General features: G+C 39.2%; 1 protein-coding gene across 3 annotated transcripts in view; it reads right to left on the reverse strand.

The window, feature by feature from the left end:
- The window catches only part of csrnp3 (cysteine-serine-rich nuclear protein 3), a 35,175-nt gene extending 18,913 nt beyond the window's left edge, over window positions 1-16,262 (reverse strand). For all 3 annotated transcript variants that reach the window (XM_066686638.1, XM_066686637.1, XM_066686639.1), the window contains exons 1-2: window positions 15,807-16,262; window positions 13,893-13,924 (exon numbers count right to left, since the gene is read on the reverse strand). In XM_066686638.1, coding sequence (XP_066542735.1) covers window positions 13,893-13,924; window positions 15,807-15,809 — 35 coding nt within the window. In that variant the 5' untranslated portion in view covers window positions 15,810-16,262. The remainder of the gene's footprint in view (window positions 1-13,892; window positions 13,925-15,806) is intronic.
- Window positions 16,263-20,619: the final 4,357 nt, after the last annotated feature.

Consider the following 20,619-nt stretch of genomic DNA (forward strand, 5'->3'; position numbering starts at 1 on the left):
TCCATCTTGTGAGACCTGTTTAATTGGCACTATGGCTGAAGTAAACTGAAGTCTAAACTACTTCTTTGCCAGTCATTTGTTTAACATTAATTTAACATTATATCATTTATGAATTAAATTCTGAATTATTATTCAGAATTTAGATTCGTTGTTTCTCACCAATGTCATGAGCAAATCTATGCCCTTAGTTGGAAACACCAAGAAAACCCTATCATCACATGTATCACATACTGTATCCTGGAACCAAAATCCTATGTGTTTGCCATATTGATTATGCTTATAAGACTAAAATAAACGATAACAATCTGTTTTTAAATATTTGTATGATATTCTCAATTAAGTTTTCTGCTCTTTAAAAATGCTAACAGTCACAAATCAGTTGAACCCTAACAAGTTCAGGAGTTAAGTGTGTGGAAGTGTTTTAAAGGGGTTATCATCTAGTTGATGTGCTTTTCTAATATCAGACATTAATAGGTGAGCTCAGGCACAGTTTTTCATGTGGTGCATCAGAGCCACTGTAAGATATTAGAGACAAGTGGGGAATAAAGAGGCCATTTATTCTCAGGGATATAAAAGAGATTGAGGGAAAGAGAAGAGTTCTGAGGTAGCTTGTCTTGTAGGAATATTTGCTTACAAGTCTAATGTCTTTACTGTACCTTTAGATAATTCAGAGGAGTGCTTGGAGGCTATGAATAGTCTTTCTGACACGAGAACTGTCAGGAACAAAGCTAACAAACTGCTTTATTGACGCAATACAAAATAATTGCAGCCAGACTTTCAGAAAGCAGAGGAGGGGTCAGACCAGTGCCTGGTGAATTGGGCAGGGTGATATCTCTCTCTCTCTCTCTCTCTCAGAAAGTGAGAGAGCGTGAGTGAGTGAATGAGAGAAAGCATGTGAGAGAGAGAGAGAAACATGTGAGTGAGTGATAGAAAGCAGACTGAATAGAGACAGAGGGAGGAAGCAAAAAAAAAAAATAATACGAATAATAATGAAGGAGCTTTATCCTGCCAACCTTAGCCAAAGCGCAATATGGCCAGCCGCATCTCTACAATGTTAGTGTTTTTACTGTAGTGTGGAACAACACAAACGTTTTGTCTTCCCAGATGGCTGCAAGTTTCTTTCTTTCTTTCTTTCTTTTTTTTTTTGAACTGGGGAAAATGTGTTTTACACCAATTGAGAGCCTGTCTTGGACCACTGGAGACGCACAAAGAGAGCGGTGGCAAGCGAGGAGATAAAAAGAATAGGAGTAAAAGAGCACTAGCACCTTAGGAGCAGTTGTAGTGCCGACTCTGAGGCTTCGTTTAACCTCATAAATCACACACGTGCACATCACCGGCAGCCGTAAACAGCAACCTTGAGAGAGCCAGGTCTCATCTGGAGTCCCTCAGGGAGAAGCTGTACACTGGAATGATTACGCATCCAAAATGTGATTTCTCCCATCGCTGAAACCAACCCATGGAGTCCAAACGTACTGCTGACGTGTTCCACATTTCACATCAGGGTTAAGAAAAGTACGTGGGCCTGGTATTATTGGGCTTGGTGAAAATACCAAAGTGGAGTTTGTTTTGAAAAGGTCATGATTTGCTCCCTCTGGATAGTGTTCATAAGCTGCTGTGCTCCATAAAGCAGGGATGGCATGGCTATGAATCATACAGCAATTTACATACTGGAGTCTCTGAGGGGACCTTGCTCGTCAGAGCAACGAGATTAATCTAAAGAATAAAAAAAAGGGGCGTTGTTCATCAAGCTTTCATTAGAGTGACTTCATTGTGTTTAGACATTAGGGAACTGTAATTTAGTGTGAAATAAACATCAATAGAAAGTAGAAGAACGGCACTCTAATTTACTGTTGTGTGTTATTACGTAGGAATTACGTCCGTTGTGCTGTGAGCTTTGAACACATACAGACTGATAAAATAAGCAGCCGTGACTTGGAACATAAACGGGGACTGCCATCCGTTAACCTTTTTTTTTTTTTTTTTTTAAATATGGCACTAATTTCTGTGGAACCCCAGCAGGAGAAATGAATCAGCCCTTTGTATATGTGGCAAAATGGCAAAACATTTTGGTAGAGCATCTTCCTTGTCGTTCAAAGACGCTCCATTGTTCAACAACGACAAACAGAGCCCAGACACACTGCTCATCATCCTCTCCAAAAAATGGCACTGATAATGCCTAACCACAGCCTTCATTAGCACAAAGTACTGTTCACAGAGCGCTTACATGAATACGTCTCAAAGCACAAAAACACCAAGAACCGTGAGGGACGCTACAGCACTTGTCTCGTAAGGTTTTTGGGGGAACAACAAGCGAGAATACATGAGGCAATTAAAGACAAAGGAGCCCATTTAAGCAAATGTACTACACTCGATGCTTTATGGAAATGAGGCTTCACTCCAGCTCTGTACATTTGTTAACTTGCAGTTGCCCAAGGCATTAGACATCAAAACACACACACACACACACACACACATATACACACATGAAAGAAGCGAGACAGAGCTGGCTGGCTGTTCAGTATCCTGCACACGGAGCAGACTGCTGCAGCTAGCGCCCAGCATTGATCTCCTCATTCTCCACACAGAACAATGGAAAAAAAAAATCTTCCTCTATCACCCTGCCTATATGTGAGGGGGTTCAGCTTTAGAATGATTGACTCACACAGTCTGACTCTGTTCTCGTATATTCAAATTCTGTAAGGTGGCTTGTGTTCCCCAGTGAACTCTTAATGCCAATAAATGCCACATATCAAATCTTGTGATACAGCATACATTAAAAGACCATTAAACTCTGCCCTTCTGGTGAATGGCAAACATCTAAAGTTCTCAGGCTCTAAACTGGTAACTGAGAAGTTAAGCCCATTTTTGCAATAATCCAACAGAAAAGTCCCGCCCACAACATTCAGCCACTCCTCTATACCACAGGAACGCCACACCTGGAAACACCTTGCCACACCTCGCCTTCTTACACCATCCACCTACTTCATGTCTCATTCACATGTAAGAAAACCCCCAAGAGCTACACTTACGTCCACTCTGGTTTATTTTCTGGTTTCACCCAGATTTGTTTTAGCCTCTTTCATTTGTATCTTGAACACGAAGATCAAAGCAACAAGAAAGCTTATTGATTTAGCACTGAAATTAGCACTAAGCTAAACTTGAAGCTGATTATGTTTTTAAATAGGCATCAATTAAAGTTACCTTCTGCTTGAATGTGGAGTGATTTGTACTGATAGAGTACTGCTCTCTTTGAGAGATATTTCAGTCATATTGTATATTTACTTATTAAAATAATTAATAAAATTAACCCTCCCGCTCAGTAGTATGACTATGGGACTCTTAGCTAATGGGCAGAATTAACAGGTGTTATTGGCAGTGACTAAATTGGAGAGTAAATTGGGTGAAATAACAGATTTAATTAATGTTTTTTTTTAATCAACAACATTAATGCAAAACTTTGTACTCCTTTATATACAACGATTTAATTCCTCCATCATATGATGCTGAGTATGTGAACCCTATCATGTTCCTCCTTTAAGACACATTACGCCAGTGAATGCATATTTTTAAACTATCACTAATGCAATGTGGGCGGCACGGTGGTGCAGCAGGTAGTGTCGCAGTCGCACAGCTCCAGGGACCTGGAGGTTGTGGGTTCGATTCCCGCTCCGGGTGACTGTCTGTGAGGAGTTGGTGTGTTCTCCCCGTGCCTGCGTGGGTTTCCTCTGGGTGCTCCGGTTTCCTCCCACAGTCCAAAAACACACGTTGGTAGGTGGATTGGTGACTCAAACGTGTGTGTGTGTGTGTTGCCCTGTGAAGGACTGGCGCCCCCTCCAGGGTGTATTCCCGCCTTGTGCACAATGATTCCAGGTAGGCTCTGGACCCACCGTGACCCTGAACTAGTTACAGATAATGAATGAATCAGTCATTTTACATTCAACATGCTTGGAGGAGAACTCTAACAGCCAGTTTTATGTTAGCTAAAAGACACCAACAATGTTCAGTCAGTCTATTTTATTTTTTAACCATTAAAAAATACTCAGACTGCCCAATAAATCTCCAAAAATAATCAGTATATAGTATTTTCTACAACTAATATAATTGATTGGGACATACATTGGAACATTAGCATACATCAAATTAAATGTGCTTTTGCCTTCAATAATGAGATACAGAAATATCTCTGTAAGGCACAATAGATTTTTGATTACAAGCATTGACAGAACTAGGGCCAACTGGCACAGAGAAAACAAGTAAGAAAAAATAAATAAATACACCATTCATAGAGCAGTTAGATTTCTCCCTGAAGCTGGAGTTTGACATGAGAGAAATGCAGATGGAGAGTTTGAAATTTGCAGCTTCGCAGATCCCAACTGCATCAGTACTGCGTCGAACCTCATTCCACTCACGTACCGCCATGGCATAATCAGGTACTTTCACCCTCATGTCAATCACAATGCACCCCTGAATTATTCATACAACTATATTTTATTTATGTCTGCATTTCTCCCATGCCACCTGAAAAAAAAGTTTGAAAAAGCTGAAGCTGTGATGGAGAGAGAGAGAGAGATAGAGGGAGATAGAGTGAGAGAGAGTGAGAGGGAGAGAGAGAGAAAGAGAGAGAGAGAGGAGATGCAGAACACCTCACAAAGCGAATGATGCTTTCATCTTTAATACAAGTGCTGGGAGGCTGGGGTTGTCTGAGTCTATGCAAACCTTCAAACACACACACACACACACACACCACACACACATTATTAATTCACTTTTTCACTAAGATCTTATGGCTTTTTTCATATGTAAAAGACATTCTGTGTGATATCAGAGAACATCTTTGGTGCGAATCCTGTGTGTGTTTACTGGAAACAATGAAACAAAGACTCATGAACAAAAACACAAGAATACATTCCAATTTTGACATGCCTCTGTTCAGCGTGGAGTCAACAGCACATGATTCAAAGAGCTGGATCATGCATTCAAAGAAAGAAAACACATACTCCACTCCACAGAGACCCACACTGAAGCAGTTCTTTGTACTGAAAATGACAATTATCTTAAAACCCTTAAGATCAGATGTGAATGAAGCACTGCAGCGAATTCAGCCTAATGGTGCGGTTGTAATTTGAAGCTGAGTAACGCTGTGGATCACTGAAGCAGTGCCAGACTTTATGACTCATCTTTTTTTGCACTTTCATGAAATTGAAATGAGAGGCAGACTGAGTCGTGAAACAATAACATACACAATAACATACGTCACATGCTCTCTACGTGCGTATTTGATGTGCACGGGGCCTAAGTGAAACGAGCAGTAGTCTGTGCTGATTGCCAGCTACCTGACAGCTAGTGTGTGTGCAGTCTAAAATTAGATGAGTGCATGTGTAGGCTGAGACATTGAGAGTGTGTCACCAAAAGATGACTAAACTGCCATTCACACCAAACAATCACTGTGGGATGGCACAATCACACAAGAAGATGTTGTTCAAGGCAGTGGATGTTTCACAAGCAAAATTCCTGGTTTATTTTATCTTTTACTCACACCAGGGCCAGGCATTATTAATTAGATACGTAGCACGGCATCACGTTCTGATCAGGACTAATGTGAGGAGGGTGGTGAGAATTACAAAACAGTTTACCATTTGGCTCAGGCCCATTTAATGCTGGTGCAATTAACATGGCATTACTGCAGACATCAATGAAATTTGTGTGGCAAGTTTTTTTTTTATATACTTATTTACTTATTTATTTACTGCTTGACCGACGTTGTATATGAAATGTGTATGTGTAATGTAGCTTATTATAGGATTCATTCATTCATTCATTATCTGTAACCGCTTATCCAGTTCAGGGTCGCGGTGGGTCCAGAGCCTACCTGGAATCATTGGGCACAAGGCGGGAATACACCCTGGAGGGGGCGCCAGTCCTTCACAGGGCAACACAGACACACACACACATTCACTCATACACACACTTACACCTACGGACACTTTTGAGTCGCCAATCCACCTACCAACGTGTGTTTTTGGACTGTGGGAAGAAACCGGAGCACCCGGAGGAAACCCACGCGGACACAGGGAGAACACACCAACTCCTCACAGACAGTCACCCGGAGCGGGAATTTATTGTAGGATTGTATAACCAAATTTATAAAAGCAACACTTCACATAAAGCATTATAAAGTTAAATTCCACCAAAACCAAAAATCCAAAAAAAACCTTCAATAATCAAAGGGCAAATATGTGAAGGTAAATACAATAAAAGTAAATATCTAACCTATCACCCATTAAATAGTCCCAAAGCCTGAGACAAATCCATTTTTTAATTCATTGGAATCCAATGATGCGTTAGTAAATTACTACCACATCAAGCATTCTGACAGGCCATTAACAATGTGCCGCATGTTTCTGTTGAAACAGACCATTTCTCATTACAGCACAGGGGTAAGACAAATGTACTCAACCCCCTACATTTGATAAGGAAATGGGCAAAAATGTTCATCACATATTCATTCAATATAAGATATTCTGTTACCATATTACACATAATATTGCCAGTCTCCTGCGGGTCAACTGATCTATTAAATAAAATTCGATTCACAAACCTCTGCCTACAAAAGCAGACTGTCAGTTGTAAAGGTCACCAATGCATTTAATGTCACTGGTCTTATAGAGCCGTGTCTCATGTAAAGATGCGTGATGATATGAGCACTGGCAGGTACAATCTTCTTATTCGGGCTGGTTTAAAGGCAGTAGCTTGCAGACACGCTGATATGGTGCTGCATTAATTAGCCCATGTTCCAGCTGAGAAGGCACACCAGCAGCTGTGTACAGAATGCCTATTTTCCACCACTAGTTAAAGTCGAGACAAGTACAAATACCGCATATCTCCTCTGCAAGCACCACTACCTTCACAGCCTGGAAAACTGGATTCGGTATTGTTCAGTGTTCAGCGTTCTGAGCTTTAAAGAGCACAGCAGAGAGTCTGCTAATTGGAACATCACCTCAGCACTGCAGCATTTCGTCTGTAACAGAAATATCTGTTTCGACAAAAAAAAAGTAGTCGTGGAGTAGTCATATTCCCAAGATTCTGGGATAACTGACTTAACCTTAGTTAACCTCAGCCCACAGCGTCAGTTCTAACCACAGAGCTGAAGCCACACACAGACACACACTCGCTGGCACTGTACACAGTCTCTGAATTCATTTGAAACACCCACGTTTCTCTGCAAGGACCTTGAATAGTCCTGCTTCTATGTCATTCAAATATCTATCCGATCCCTCATAGCGAATACTGCTAATACATTAAGGAAAATCAACAAATTGTCGGTCAAATTCATATGAATGTCCCGTCAAAAAGGTAGAGTAGACTAAAAATGACTAAGTTAGTGAATCATGACTGCTGACTGACTAACAATATTTTGTTTTTGTACAGCTTGTCTATCTGCAGCCTTGAGATGGACTGGAATACATAAACATACGGCAACTGTCTCCCCATTGAGTTTTTTTCCCCCACATTAAAACTGGTTACCATAGCAATATGAGAGGGAGAGAGAGAGAGCGAGAGAGAGAGAGAAGGATCAGAATGTTCTGAAGAGAATAATATGAAATAATATTTTTTGAAGAAAAGATGACATCTCTACAAAAGCCCCTCATTTCAAAGCATCACATACCAAGAATATAAATTAATATTATATATTCAGGGGAGTCTGGGTTGCTCAAAATATCCCAGCCCAAATATATGTTCATTGTTTCCTTGTGTTCATGTTTTAGCCCGATTCTGAAAGAACTCCTCAACACCCTCCCATTCTGCTTCTATTTCTTTCATGCTGAAAAATATGTCAGTGCAATAATGTGGTAGTTGTGGAAATTGCATTGACAGTTATATGATATTCCACGCATTATATCATTCAAATGTAACAAGACATTACACTGCTTTCAAAATATGAATGAAATACGGTGTTCCACAATTTCAGGGCACTGCTGCAGATATTTTGCATACATTTTCATTCTAATACATATTTGCATAAATCTCAGTTGGTCATATGAGGAAAAATAACCTATGAGATCTTAAAAGGGAAATACATTCAAGTACATCTAGAATTGATGGCGCTTATACATTTGTATGATATAATCTTGTGATGTACACTGTACTACAGTCAGATTTTATCAGCAGATATTTGTTTTAAAAAATTGTCTCCTGACAGATGCTTAGACTTGCCCAATACTTCAGACACTTATTTATTTATTTTACTACATAAGAAAAGTGCATTTAGTTGATTCTGGGCTATTTACTAAAATATTTAAGCATTGTATTCAATTTTACTGTATTTATAATTAATGCTTCAACTTTATTAATGTCTTTGCACATGTTTATTCACAAGTATACACAGTATCATTAGCATATATTCATTCATTCAATCACTCATTATCTGTAACCCTTATCCAGTTCATGGTCGCGGTGGGTCCGGAGCCTACCCGGAATCATTGGGCGCAAGGCGGGAATACATCCTGGAGGGGGCGCCAGTCCTTCACTCACGCATTCACTCACCCCTATGGACAAGTTTGAGTAGCCAATCCACCTAGCAGCGTACCCGGAGGAAACCCATGCGGACACAGGGAGAACACACACTGTCACAGACAGTCACCCGGAGCGGGACTTGAACCCCCAACCCCCAGGTCCCTGGAGCTGTGTGACACAGCCACTACCTGCTGCACCACCGTGCCGCCCCATTAGCAGATATTTACATGACAAATTAGTTATCATCATCATTGTCACACAATTCAATATGCATTATTAACGTCACCTGGAAAATAAAAGGATTACAAATGTTACAATTACAGCATTTCATAACTGACAACAAATCTGTGGGAATATTAAACACTTAAATGACTCACATTTCAAATGCAGCATTCGACAATCCCTTTATCTTAGTAGATTCCATTCGGTGAAAACAAAAACAAAATAGCCTGTTCTGTATGGAATCTAACATTGTGCACTTAAAGACAGCTAATTTAAAATATTATTATATTACCAAGCTGGTTAACATTAAAAAGAGTAGCAGCAGATACGTTGAACTATGCCACATTAATTATAACAGTATACAAACTGATGGTGTAACACAATGAGGATATATTCTGTAGAAATGTATCCGTTAATATTGCTGCTAATAATCCTTATATCTATCACGGAAACATTTTTGTAAGGCTGTAACACCTTTGATATGCAGTTGCTCAAATCCACTGTAGATGATGACCATGTAGTGAAACCCGTTCTTTCTTCAGAAATGGAGACTTTAACAACGCAAAACAAAAGCCTGTATGAAATCTTTCCAGTGGCCAGCTTTCTAAAGGCACACTGTCACACCTTTAATAACGATGGCCTTCAATGCGGCGCTATTGAATTTCAATGCACTGACTTAGAGCACTGTAATTAACTGCAGACAGGGTGAGAGGGGACAAATGTGGAGATGTTTCCTGTTTCTGAAAACATCTGTTCAGTTCAATCCAAGCTTTATTGTCATTCTTATTCATGTGAAAATGAAAAAAGAGCTGCTTGCTTACAGTAAAGAAAATTTAGAAAGTTAAGATGTATGCAAGTAAGTACGTAAGGTACTGTACTGTAGTAATCTGTAGAGCACATTTCAAATAAAATACTTTTTATCCCAATTTAATACCAAAGTACTTTACAAAGGAGCAAGTTAACAAAAGTATGGTAAGCTATATACGAAGTAAAGCAGAAAATAATGACAGATAATAAGCAACAGAAGTAAGACAATACTAAACTAGTAACAAAAAAGTATGAATTAAATAAAATAAAGCCTAATTAAACTTTAAAAGCATTTAAACTAAACCAGATGAGACCAAACCAGACATACAAAATGAAATGAAAAGCAACATGAGCAGAATAAACAGAATGTGTAATGCCTGAGTGAGGCACCGACAACTTCAAAGTCTAAAGAAATGTTGAAAACTTCTTTACAGGCAGCAATGTTTCATTTCATTCTACCGCAGCATAGAGCCGGCTACTTAATGCTACAATCAAATATATGACTGCAATAATAAAGCCATTATTGTATATGATCCAATACTTGACACAGTTCACAAGGAAATCCACTACTGAAGCAACATCGTATTCATCACATTACACACTAAGATCGCATCACGAAGGTCAGTAAGCACTGAGAAATAATTAAATGTGAACATCATGCAGCAAGTGTAGTTTTGCATGGTGGCATTTTGCAGCGAAGACTAAGCAAAGCATGTGCTTTCCTCTCAGCACATATGAACATTTCATACAAGTGTCATGGCAACCAGTTCCATTGGCAAGATCTTGAGAAGCAGCAAGATGTAAAGCTGAGACACACACAGAGAGACAGAAAAGAGAGAGAGAGAGAGAGAGAGAGAAGGAACCACCGAGGCACATCTAACACCCAGAGTCTCTAATTGATCTCTAAGAGTCCTTCTGTTACAGACAAAATGGGCTGAGTGACTGGCTGTGCTTCTTCATTAAGACTGGATTTGACTGCGCTATTACATAAGCAGAGACGTCCGAAAGACTCCACACTGGACTCTGTGCACAGGTATGCATGGTCCAGTACCATATCTGAACGACAAAGTGCATTTGTGTAGTAAATTAATATATTTTAAACAAAAAATGACCAATGAAAGCCATTTGCTCTTTTGAAAAATCAATACAAATTTACACATGCTCTTATTTACTCTCCTAGCCCAGCTTTGTCATCAATTGCATTCATTAATTTTGACTGTCACAAGGCCGGACAAGCTTTAGTCCCACACAACTGTCTGTCAAACTGCCCAAATATCTAGTGTGTAATTATTTTTGTGTAACATTTTTATTTGTCTAAAAAGGTCTCACCGACAGGATCCGGGGTGGACATTTTCTGTCACATAATGGGGCTGATTTATCAAAACATGGAAGACCAAAGGTACGTAGCAACTCTAAACAAAGGTCCCCACAATTTCTTATTAAACTGAATAAGATTCTTGTCAGTGGTGAGTAAAGCTTGTCTAATAACATTCGCAATGAAAGAGCACATTTGTGTGGTGAACTCAGTCGGGAGATATTTATAACAAGTAACAACAAAACACATGTATTGTGTGTCCTTTAAAATGTTTCAGGAAGCTTTAAAAAAATTAAATAAAATAAAAAGTAAAGGCCAGGGCCTCTCAAAATTCCGTGGACAGAGATTAAAGCAAGTCCCTGAACCCCTCGACTCAGTATCATTTCATACATATGTTGTTGCATATAACAGGCTGAAAAACGGCAGGATCCTTTTCCTTTCCCCAGGAGTGTTCTAGCTCCCTAAATCAAAAACAGATTAAGACATCTTTTCTTTTGGCCTCGCCCTCCTTTTCCCTGAAGCTGTGTATGCATGTTACAGTCCAGGGCATTCTCACTGATCAAACTGTCTGTTTGTGCCTTTCTCTCCCCAGGACACATCACAAATCCTGACCTTTTACAGCCCGCCTTAGCAGGCCACATGAAAGGAGCGCTAAGTCAGTGTTTTAATCAGCTACAGTTTCCAGACTTTCCTGCAGTAAGGGAAGCTTTCAGCTCTGTGCACACAAGTATGTGAGTATGTGTGTGTGTGTGTGTGTGCGCACGCATCGTGACATCAGACTGCTGGACTGAGTGACAGATTCCCAGACTGTTATCAGTAAAACCAATACATCACATTCTCTTCCCTCAGTATCAGCACTAGTCAGCCCCACAACGCTCATTTGTGCCCATGAGAGAGCTCTGTGAGGAAGGCTTACTAATTCAAATGATATTAACCTGTAAACACATTAGGAGTGCAGGGAGAAAAATAGGAAGAGTGCATTATTATGGTTGGTTTGATATTGGAATTGCAGCCAATAATTACAATAAATAATTAACCAATGTTGTTTATTTGTGCGCACACTGGCACGCTGCGCTTGTCACATCTGCGTGGTGTTTCCTTTTGTTTCAAATTACAGAAATGGACAGTATTTAGGATAAGAGTCCAGTCATATTTGCAGGAGTTTTCTTCTTTATTCACCAAGCATCCTAGTGTAATTAGGGCGGTCGTGATTCTAACATTTTAGCTGATGATTAATTAGTATGTAAACAAATTTATAGATCAAAAAGTGCATGCTACATTTAGCTAGTGATAAACTACCATGGGCTAAGAAAAAAAAAAAGTTCAAATGATCAGTTATGGATATCATCTACAATTAATTATTAATTGTCTGTGATTGTATCACCGCAGAATTTTCAGAATGGCACATCCCTAATTAAAATATGTTTCACTGTCATTTAAATCTACTTATACTACCATGTTGGTGTAGTAATTACATCATGTTCCCAAAAGGACAATGATAGTGAGAGACAGAGGAAATAAAAATAGAATGAAATTAAACATAAGAAAAAATACACTATAATACCTTTATAATATGTAAAAGAAATACTATTTTATACATAACTATGTGTGTGTGTATCTACCAGTTTTTGTCTGTGAATGTGTGTGTGCCTGGTGTGAAGCATTGCTGCACTCAGCTGACTCCCTGAAGACAAAAGGGATTGTGGAGGAGCAACAGTGGAAGCAGATAATGAGGCACAGTGCCACATTCCGAGCCAGTGTCCCATCTCACTGGTGCTGCACCTTTTCTCACTGCTACAGACAACTAACTGGCTCCACGTTTAACCATCTACACTGAACTGGATTTAATAAAGCTGCAATAAGGAGGATTTCTCGTTTTATGTTTCAGCTGCATGTTTCACCACTGGTCTCTCTGCTGGCCACCTGCCTTTTACCACTTTATCAGGAAAGAACCCATTTCTGACCTGGCCTCTGAAAGAAAGAAAAGGCTTTTTCTCAGTATACAATTTCCCATGAGATTTTCACATCATGATAAAATGTTAAAAACATACGGCCTTTGTTCAATTCTCATTGCTCTCATTAATGTAACACACCCTGTGCCAGCGATGCACGTGTGAACAGTTCTTTATTCATTTTATATGCCGTACAAAAACGGCCTTGAATTATCAATTGTAATCACAGTATGCTTTAAATCAGAACACACTGTAAAGGCTTTGCTGTTTCCTCTTTAGCAATTATTTTAATCAGCAATACCAGTGTTAAGCAATAGCTCAGGAACCCTACTGTTTATTAAAAGCAGATCAGAAGCATCCCAGGCAAATACCACAAGAACACGACTTGCACGGTGTCAGAAAGAGTGATACAGTAGAGAGCAAGTGTAGATGTCCATAGCAACGGATTATTTTTCATTCAAACATGGCCTGTGTCCATTGTTCCAGGTCTATAGTGCTGCATATACATCACTGAGGAATATAAATCTTTCAGAAATCGTGAACTATATAAACCTGTCATTAGTCATTTTGCAAAAGAGAAGCGTGCATCGTACACAGCAAGGAGTTCCCTTTTAAAAACTATTAATGGCAATCTATCAGTAAGGAAAGCCACTAAGGATCTGAACCAATCTGCTGAAGAGAAAGCACTAATACCCATCAGATCAGCTTTCCCCCTAATGACAAATGCAGTCTCAAGCTAAACGAAAAAGCAAAAGAATTACGAGCTATAGAAGGCACTGGTTTCTGAAGCCAGGCAATTATCTGTATTGACAGATGATAATCCACTTGGCTGAGTGATGAACACGAGGAAAAGGGATATTATTCCCGAAACAACAGACACTAAAATGCGATTGTCTGTCAAAGACTGAAGCCACCCCAGGGGGGTCTTTTGAGGACAATTACAATAGTTCGGAAAAGATTAATCACAATTTGAATAATAAACAAATCAGTGTTGACCACATTGTAGCATTAACAAATCCATGCTAGCATTAAGAAAGGACACAGTAAACAGAGTAAAAGAAAGGTAGTAGACATGGTCTTACCTTAAACGAAGAATATTACTGGCTTCAAATTTCTGTCAATGTAAAACAAAAAGAAAAATTGGGTACAGACTCTTAGTATTGTAAAAAAATATACACAGCACTTTGCAAATGTTTTGGCACCTGATAATTATATTAAAGAGAATATGCTACTGGTCTAAAACAAATCTGAAAATAAATGTCAATAATATGTTAATTAATAATTTGATGCCTGTTAAGGGTAAATTGAGCATTTTCAAACCCCTCTTTGCTTAATATTGTATGCAGTTATCATTCAATACCAGGAATGACTCAATGGGTTCTTCATTAAATTAAATCAGCTGCTAGTGCTGGCTGTGAGAAAAATCTATGCGATGGCTGCAGGCATTGATATGAAGTCTGGAACCAGATCTGTGTTTTTCTAACCAGCTCACATCGTCTACGCTTTTTTCAAAACAAGATATTCTTTTTCATTTTTACTGTATCATTTTTTATTCTATTAAATTATATAATCTTATTTATGTTTATGTATCGCAGCTATATTTTTCACATAGTGACATATGGGCAAAGACACATTTTCTTGTAAGATGACTGGTTTAATGCAGTTCCCTTAGACGTTTGCATGGTACATGGTATATATCTATATCTCTCATATACATCTATCTATGTAATATATATATATATATATATATATATATATATATATATATATATATATATATATATATATAATGAAAACGATGTTCTCACAGCATGGCATGACAAAGAAGACCCTATATTCTTTAACACCAGCGCATGCTTGTTATTAAGTATTGGTATATGGTGGGTAAAAGCAGCCATTAGAGAGCTGGCTAGAGGCCCTGCGTGGGCCCTCAGAGTGCTCCTCATTACTGGAGGGAGTATTCCCAGGGGAGGGGAGGGGGCGCACTGCTCTGCCTCACACAGCTGCCTGTTCTCAGAGAAAGATATGACGGCAGCCTGGCTCTTCTGTGGATCTCTGCTTTCCATGAGGAGAACTGGATTCATGACAGAGACTGTGCATTGTTACGTATAGTACATACGCTTAAACTTATATGTATGTTTTTTTTTGCATTCTTAAAATGCCACATATATCATTGGTGTGCATAAACGCACATTCTCACTGGATTTGGGCAATATGGGACAACGGTAATATGACAATTCTTCAGATTTTAGAATATAAAATACATGTCATAATATTTCCATTGTCTCAGTCTTTTGTTTGAGTAACACCTAATAAAAACCTAATAAATATCTATAAAATGTTAATAAAAGGATTTTTATTCAGCATCTCACTTAGGCCTGCAGTTCTACACCAAATACTGTCAAATAAGGCTAATTATGCTGTTGTTATAAATGATAAGAAAAAAACCTGTTGTGATGAAATTAACATAATACAAACTTGTCGTATTGCCCATCTCTCTCTCTCTCTCTCTCTGTCTCTCACACACACACAGATGCGTATAAAACATGTTGATCCCCACACATCAACCCACATGTAGTCTACCTATGACCTGATAAATGAATATGAATAACTTATTGAAGGTACTCCTGTAAAACAAAACGAGCAAAGCTCTTTAATAATTAATGCCTATGTTGAGACAGGCTTTTGCTTAGACATCACTAGAGATTCTGATCTTATAATTAGTCAGTATGAGCATGTCAAATGTCAAAAGCCTATTAACCCATCTGTAGGTTTCTTGCTGCATTGGCTGTGAGACTGCCCCCATAGCCCCCAATCAGAGCTACATAACACTGCACCAGCTCGAGCACAGAGCCCACCTCAAGCCGACATACACCCACATTAAGCTCAGACAAAGGGACCCATGCTGAACTGAAGTCATGTCACCCAATTAAAGCCGTGCCTACGTCAAAACGACACAACGTGAAATCAATGAAGAATGAGAGCCACACACTCACCATTCATTTTGTCCCATCCTCAGGAAACGTGACAGCAGCGGTGGCTCGAGCGACGGGCTTTCTCTGGTTCCTGCAGGCGCTGGAGGGATTGCTGAATGAGGATGTCATATCATGAAGAAACGCAGGCTCCTGTAGGCGCAGTGTGGAGGAGCGGAGGAGCGGCGGCAGCGAGCGGCACAGCGCTGTCGGCCGAAAGGAAACAATGGAGCACGGCGCGAAGACAGCTGCACCGCACACGTGACACCGGCCGACCAATCACACACAGCGGGAGGCGGCGGACGCGCATCATGCCGGAGCTGCTGCACTGGAGACCCGCAAGATAAGCCATGCCCAGTCACGAACACGCCCACTCCGGGACATGTCCACTCCAGGGAGGCTGCAAGACATGTGCGCTACTCAAGAGACGTCTTCTGACATGACAACGTGCCCCCTTTATAATATACACCTCTCTGACTTTCCCACTGCAGGACAGCCTAACTTCACCTGCGCAGTAATTCGGTAAGACTACGGGGCACCTTTAAGACACGCCCACGGTCTACAAGACACGCCCACTTGACAATCCAACTGTAATATCCATATACTCCCATTACAAGACACGAGGACACACCCACTAGAGAATATTTGATATTGTATTTACCACAAAAAGTAAATGTCTGTTTCTTTGTTACTTTTATTAGTAATATTATTGTTTATTCCAAACAATATTACCTCAAAAGTGAAAAACACCTCCTTAAACAGCAAACATATAACAGACTGACTGATCTGCGCTTCAGACAGCAGGGCATCGAACACAAGTTATCCGTTTTAATAGATATTTGCTCTACTTTAGCAGAAAACGTCAGTTTTTAAGAAGACTTTACATTGCCTGGAACCTACATTATTCGACTCAACTCGGCTCTACTCACTTTTTGGTACTTGGTACTTGTTTTGTTTTCCACAAGCACAGCTCGCCCCTAAAATGTGGACAAATCATCACAAAACACTGTCTCTAATGGGAACCACAAACCTTGGAAACCAAAACGACGGCAGCTGCAATGATAAACGTTTGTTAAACATGTATTCAACCGGGTTATTTTGGGGTTTTTTGGGACTGAATAGGGCTTAGCTGCATAACAATTCTGACCGATTATTGTATGGTTCACACAGATGAGTGTATTTTTTCATTCCTTATTACACAGTTCTTTCACTGCTGTTTATTTTTTTAGTCAGCCTCCAATTCAAGGAAAATATTTTCCTCTTCAAATGACCACTGTGTAATTTTACGAGCTGATGTTGTGATTTGGATCAAAACAAAAGTGATTGTAGCTTGAAGACTTAAAAATGGCTAGAGTGTGCTGGATGACTGCATTAGGTCCTGAAGAGTAAAACATTTTGGTAACTGACTGTTCTTAAGGCATTAACTCAACAGAAAGTAATAAAGCATTAAACAGGAACCAATGTATAAGTCATCTATTAATAAGGGTAATTTACTCAGCATTAACTAATGCATGTACCAATGTATGAAGGTAATAAAGAATTTCTTCACAGTATGAATTTATCAGGAATTAACATATGAATTACAGGGGTTGGACAATGAAAGTGAAACACCTGGTTTTAGACCACAATCATTTATTAGTATGGTGTAGGGCCTCCTTTTGCGGCCAATACAGCGTCAATTCATCTTGGGAATGACATATACAAGTCCTGCACAGTGGTCAGTGGTATTTTAAGCCATTCTTCTTGCAGGATAGTGGCCAGGTCTCTACGTGATGCTGGTGGAGGAAAACGTTTCCTGACTCGCTCCTCCAAAACACCCCAAAGTGTCTCAATAATATTTAGATCTGGTGACTGTGCAGGTCATGGGAGATGTTCAACTTCATTTTCATGTTCATCAAACCAATCTTTCACCAGTCTTGCTGTGTGTATTGGTGCATTGTCGTCCTGATACACGGCACCGCCTTCAGGACACAATGTTTGAACCATTGGATGCACATGGTCCTCCAGAATGGTTCGGTAGTCCTTAGCAGTGACGCGCCCATCTAGCACAAGTATTGGGCCAAGCGAATGCCATGATATGGCAGCCCAAACCATCACTGATCCACCCCCATGCTTCACTCTGGGCATGCAACAGCTTCTTTGGGGCTTCTCCACACCGTAACTCTCCCGGATGTGGGGAAAACAGTAAAGGTGGACTCATCAGAGAACAATACATGTTTCACATCGTCCACAGCCCAAGATTTGCGCTCCTTGCGCCATTGAAACTGACGTTTGGCATTGGCATGAGTGACCAGAGGTTTGGCTATAGCAGCCCGGCCGTGTATATTGACCCTGTGGAGCTCCCGACGGACAGTTCTGGTGGAAACAGGAGAGTTGAGGTGCGCATTTAATTCTGCCGTGATTTTATGTTTTTTGGATACAATCCGGGTCAGCACCAGAACATCCCTTTCAGACAGCTTCCTCTTGCGTCCAAAGTGAATCCTGTTGGATGTGTTTTGTCTTTCTTGGTGGTACGCTGACATTACCCTGGATACCGTGGCTCTTGATACATCATAAAGACTTGCTGTCTTTGTGCTCAATTTGTCCTCTTTTGAACTCTGGTGTATCACCCATAATGTTGTGTGCATTGCAGTATTTTGAGCAAAACCGTGTTCTTTCCCTCTGCTAATTAACCCTTCACACTCTGCTCTTACTGGTTCAATGTGCAATTAATGAAGATTGGCCACCAGGCTGCTCCAATTTAGCCATGAAACCTCCCACACTACAATGACAGGTGTTTCAGTTTCATTGTCCAACACCTGTATGTTGTTTCACAAGATACCCACTTCTCACAGGAATATTCAGCTTTATTATCCCAATTCTGCTTACATCCTTTCATAGTTTTTCCAAAGTTGTATCATGTTTATCCATTTAAAATTAGACTTTATAACACAGAAATGTTTGGAATTGTTGTAGAATACACACATGCATGTACATGTATATGAATGCTTCACAAATATGTAATTAGATATTAACATTGTTATTCCAGTCAATTTGCCTGGCAACCGTTGTCATGTAATAAACTGTAGTCCTTGGCACAAGAATTGAATCGTCGTAATGAATGACTTTTTTAACATCAGTGTATTTTATCATCTTGTATTTAGCTGCTGATTCATGAAAACTATACGCCGTTTGTGGCTGTGTTACACTGGTTTTACCACAGAGGGGTGTTATAGCAGGACACTTATGGTGCATTGTTTTATTACAATTAATTAAATACCTAAGAGGGTAGATATATTATCTTACCTTTACAGTGAACTTGTAAAAATTAATAATTCATATGAACATGGGTCACTGGGCAATGTGTTACATATTAAATGTGGATAACTGATTCTCCACGATGATCTATGTTTCTGCCTCCTTAAGTTCAATTCACACTTTATTACTGATTAAATACTGATTATTCACGATTAATGTGTAATGTTTTGGCCCCAAAGCAAAGCAATGAACAATTCACACTTTATTACTGAAATTATTGTTAAATACTGACAATTTTCTAAGAGTGAACCATTACTTACCAATGTAATGGACATTATTTTGAACCAACAATTTATTTTATTGTGGTAAACAATAGGAACAGAAGGACACTTCACACAATTCAAAGGAGTTAACAATGTATTTTTATTTAAAAATATTTGTATTTGAAAAAAAAATGAATGAAATAAATACAAGCAGTGGATGTAAACATAAATACAAAAATACAACTCAAAATCAGTTGAATTAATATAACTTTTAATAAAAAACGTTCCTCTTTTAATAATCACTTTTCCAGGTTTATTAACAACAAGCTTCACTAGCCAGGGCTCAGCACATATGGCACGATTACACCCAATGTTCATAAGAATTATTAATTTTAACAACTTCACAGCAAAGGTACTTGTATCTACCTTCACCATTTATTTAGGTATTTAGTTTACTGTAATAAAGCAATGTACCATAAGTGTCCTGCTACAACACCCCTCTGTGGTAAAGCCAGAGTAACACAGCCACAAATGGCATATAGTTTTCATGAAACAACAGCTAAATACAAGATGATGAAATACACTGGTGTTAAAAAAGTCACTTATTAAGATTGTTGTATTCTTCTGCCAAACACTATAGTTTATTACACGACCGCGGTTGCCAGGCAATGTGAAGGGAATTACGTCCATATCAAACAACATTTTTGTGAGGCAGTCACACACAGTTTTGTGTATGTTGTGTATTCTACAACAGTTTCAAACATTTCTGTGTTATAAAGTCTAATTTTGGATGGATAAACATTAATAAAACTTTGGAAAAGAAGATGACAGGATGGAGCTATAAGCAGAATCCAGGTGACTGGTAACAACTTAATTAATATGTTAATTCCTGATAGATTCATAAACTGAAGAAAGCCTTTAATACCTTCAGATTCATACATTGAACTGTGCATTAGTTAATACTGAAAAAATGAATCATATATGCATTAATACATCAATTATTCATTTGTTCCTGCTTAAGGCTTTATTATTTCCTGATGAGTTAATGCATTAATTACTGTCAGTTCACATACCCTTAATAAAAAGTGTTATGAAAATTGTCTCTGACCTGTCAGCACTCATGGTTAGACCTTACTTGGCTCGCTTGGAACCACAAAAGGCAGGTAATTAAAAAAGTACCAATTTTCTAGGTGCCAAGTTCCAAATTTGCCAAAAAGACAAGCAAAAATGCAGAGTAGAGTCAAGTAGTGGAGGATCCATGCAGCGCCATTACTGAGCTATGTCTAACTCACTGTAGTTTCAGTCACTAAGTAGATTAAGTATTTTAAAGCACTGTA

The sequence above is a fragment of the Hoplias malabaricus genome, chromosome 12, assembly GCF_029633855.1.
Source record: "Hoplias malabaricus isolate fHopMal1 chromosome 12, fHopMal1.hap1, whole genome shotgun sequence".
NCBI classification, from domain to species: domain Eukaryota; kingdom Metazoa; phylum Chordata; class Actinopteri; order Characiformes; family Erythrinidae; genus Hoplias; species Hoplias malabaricus.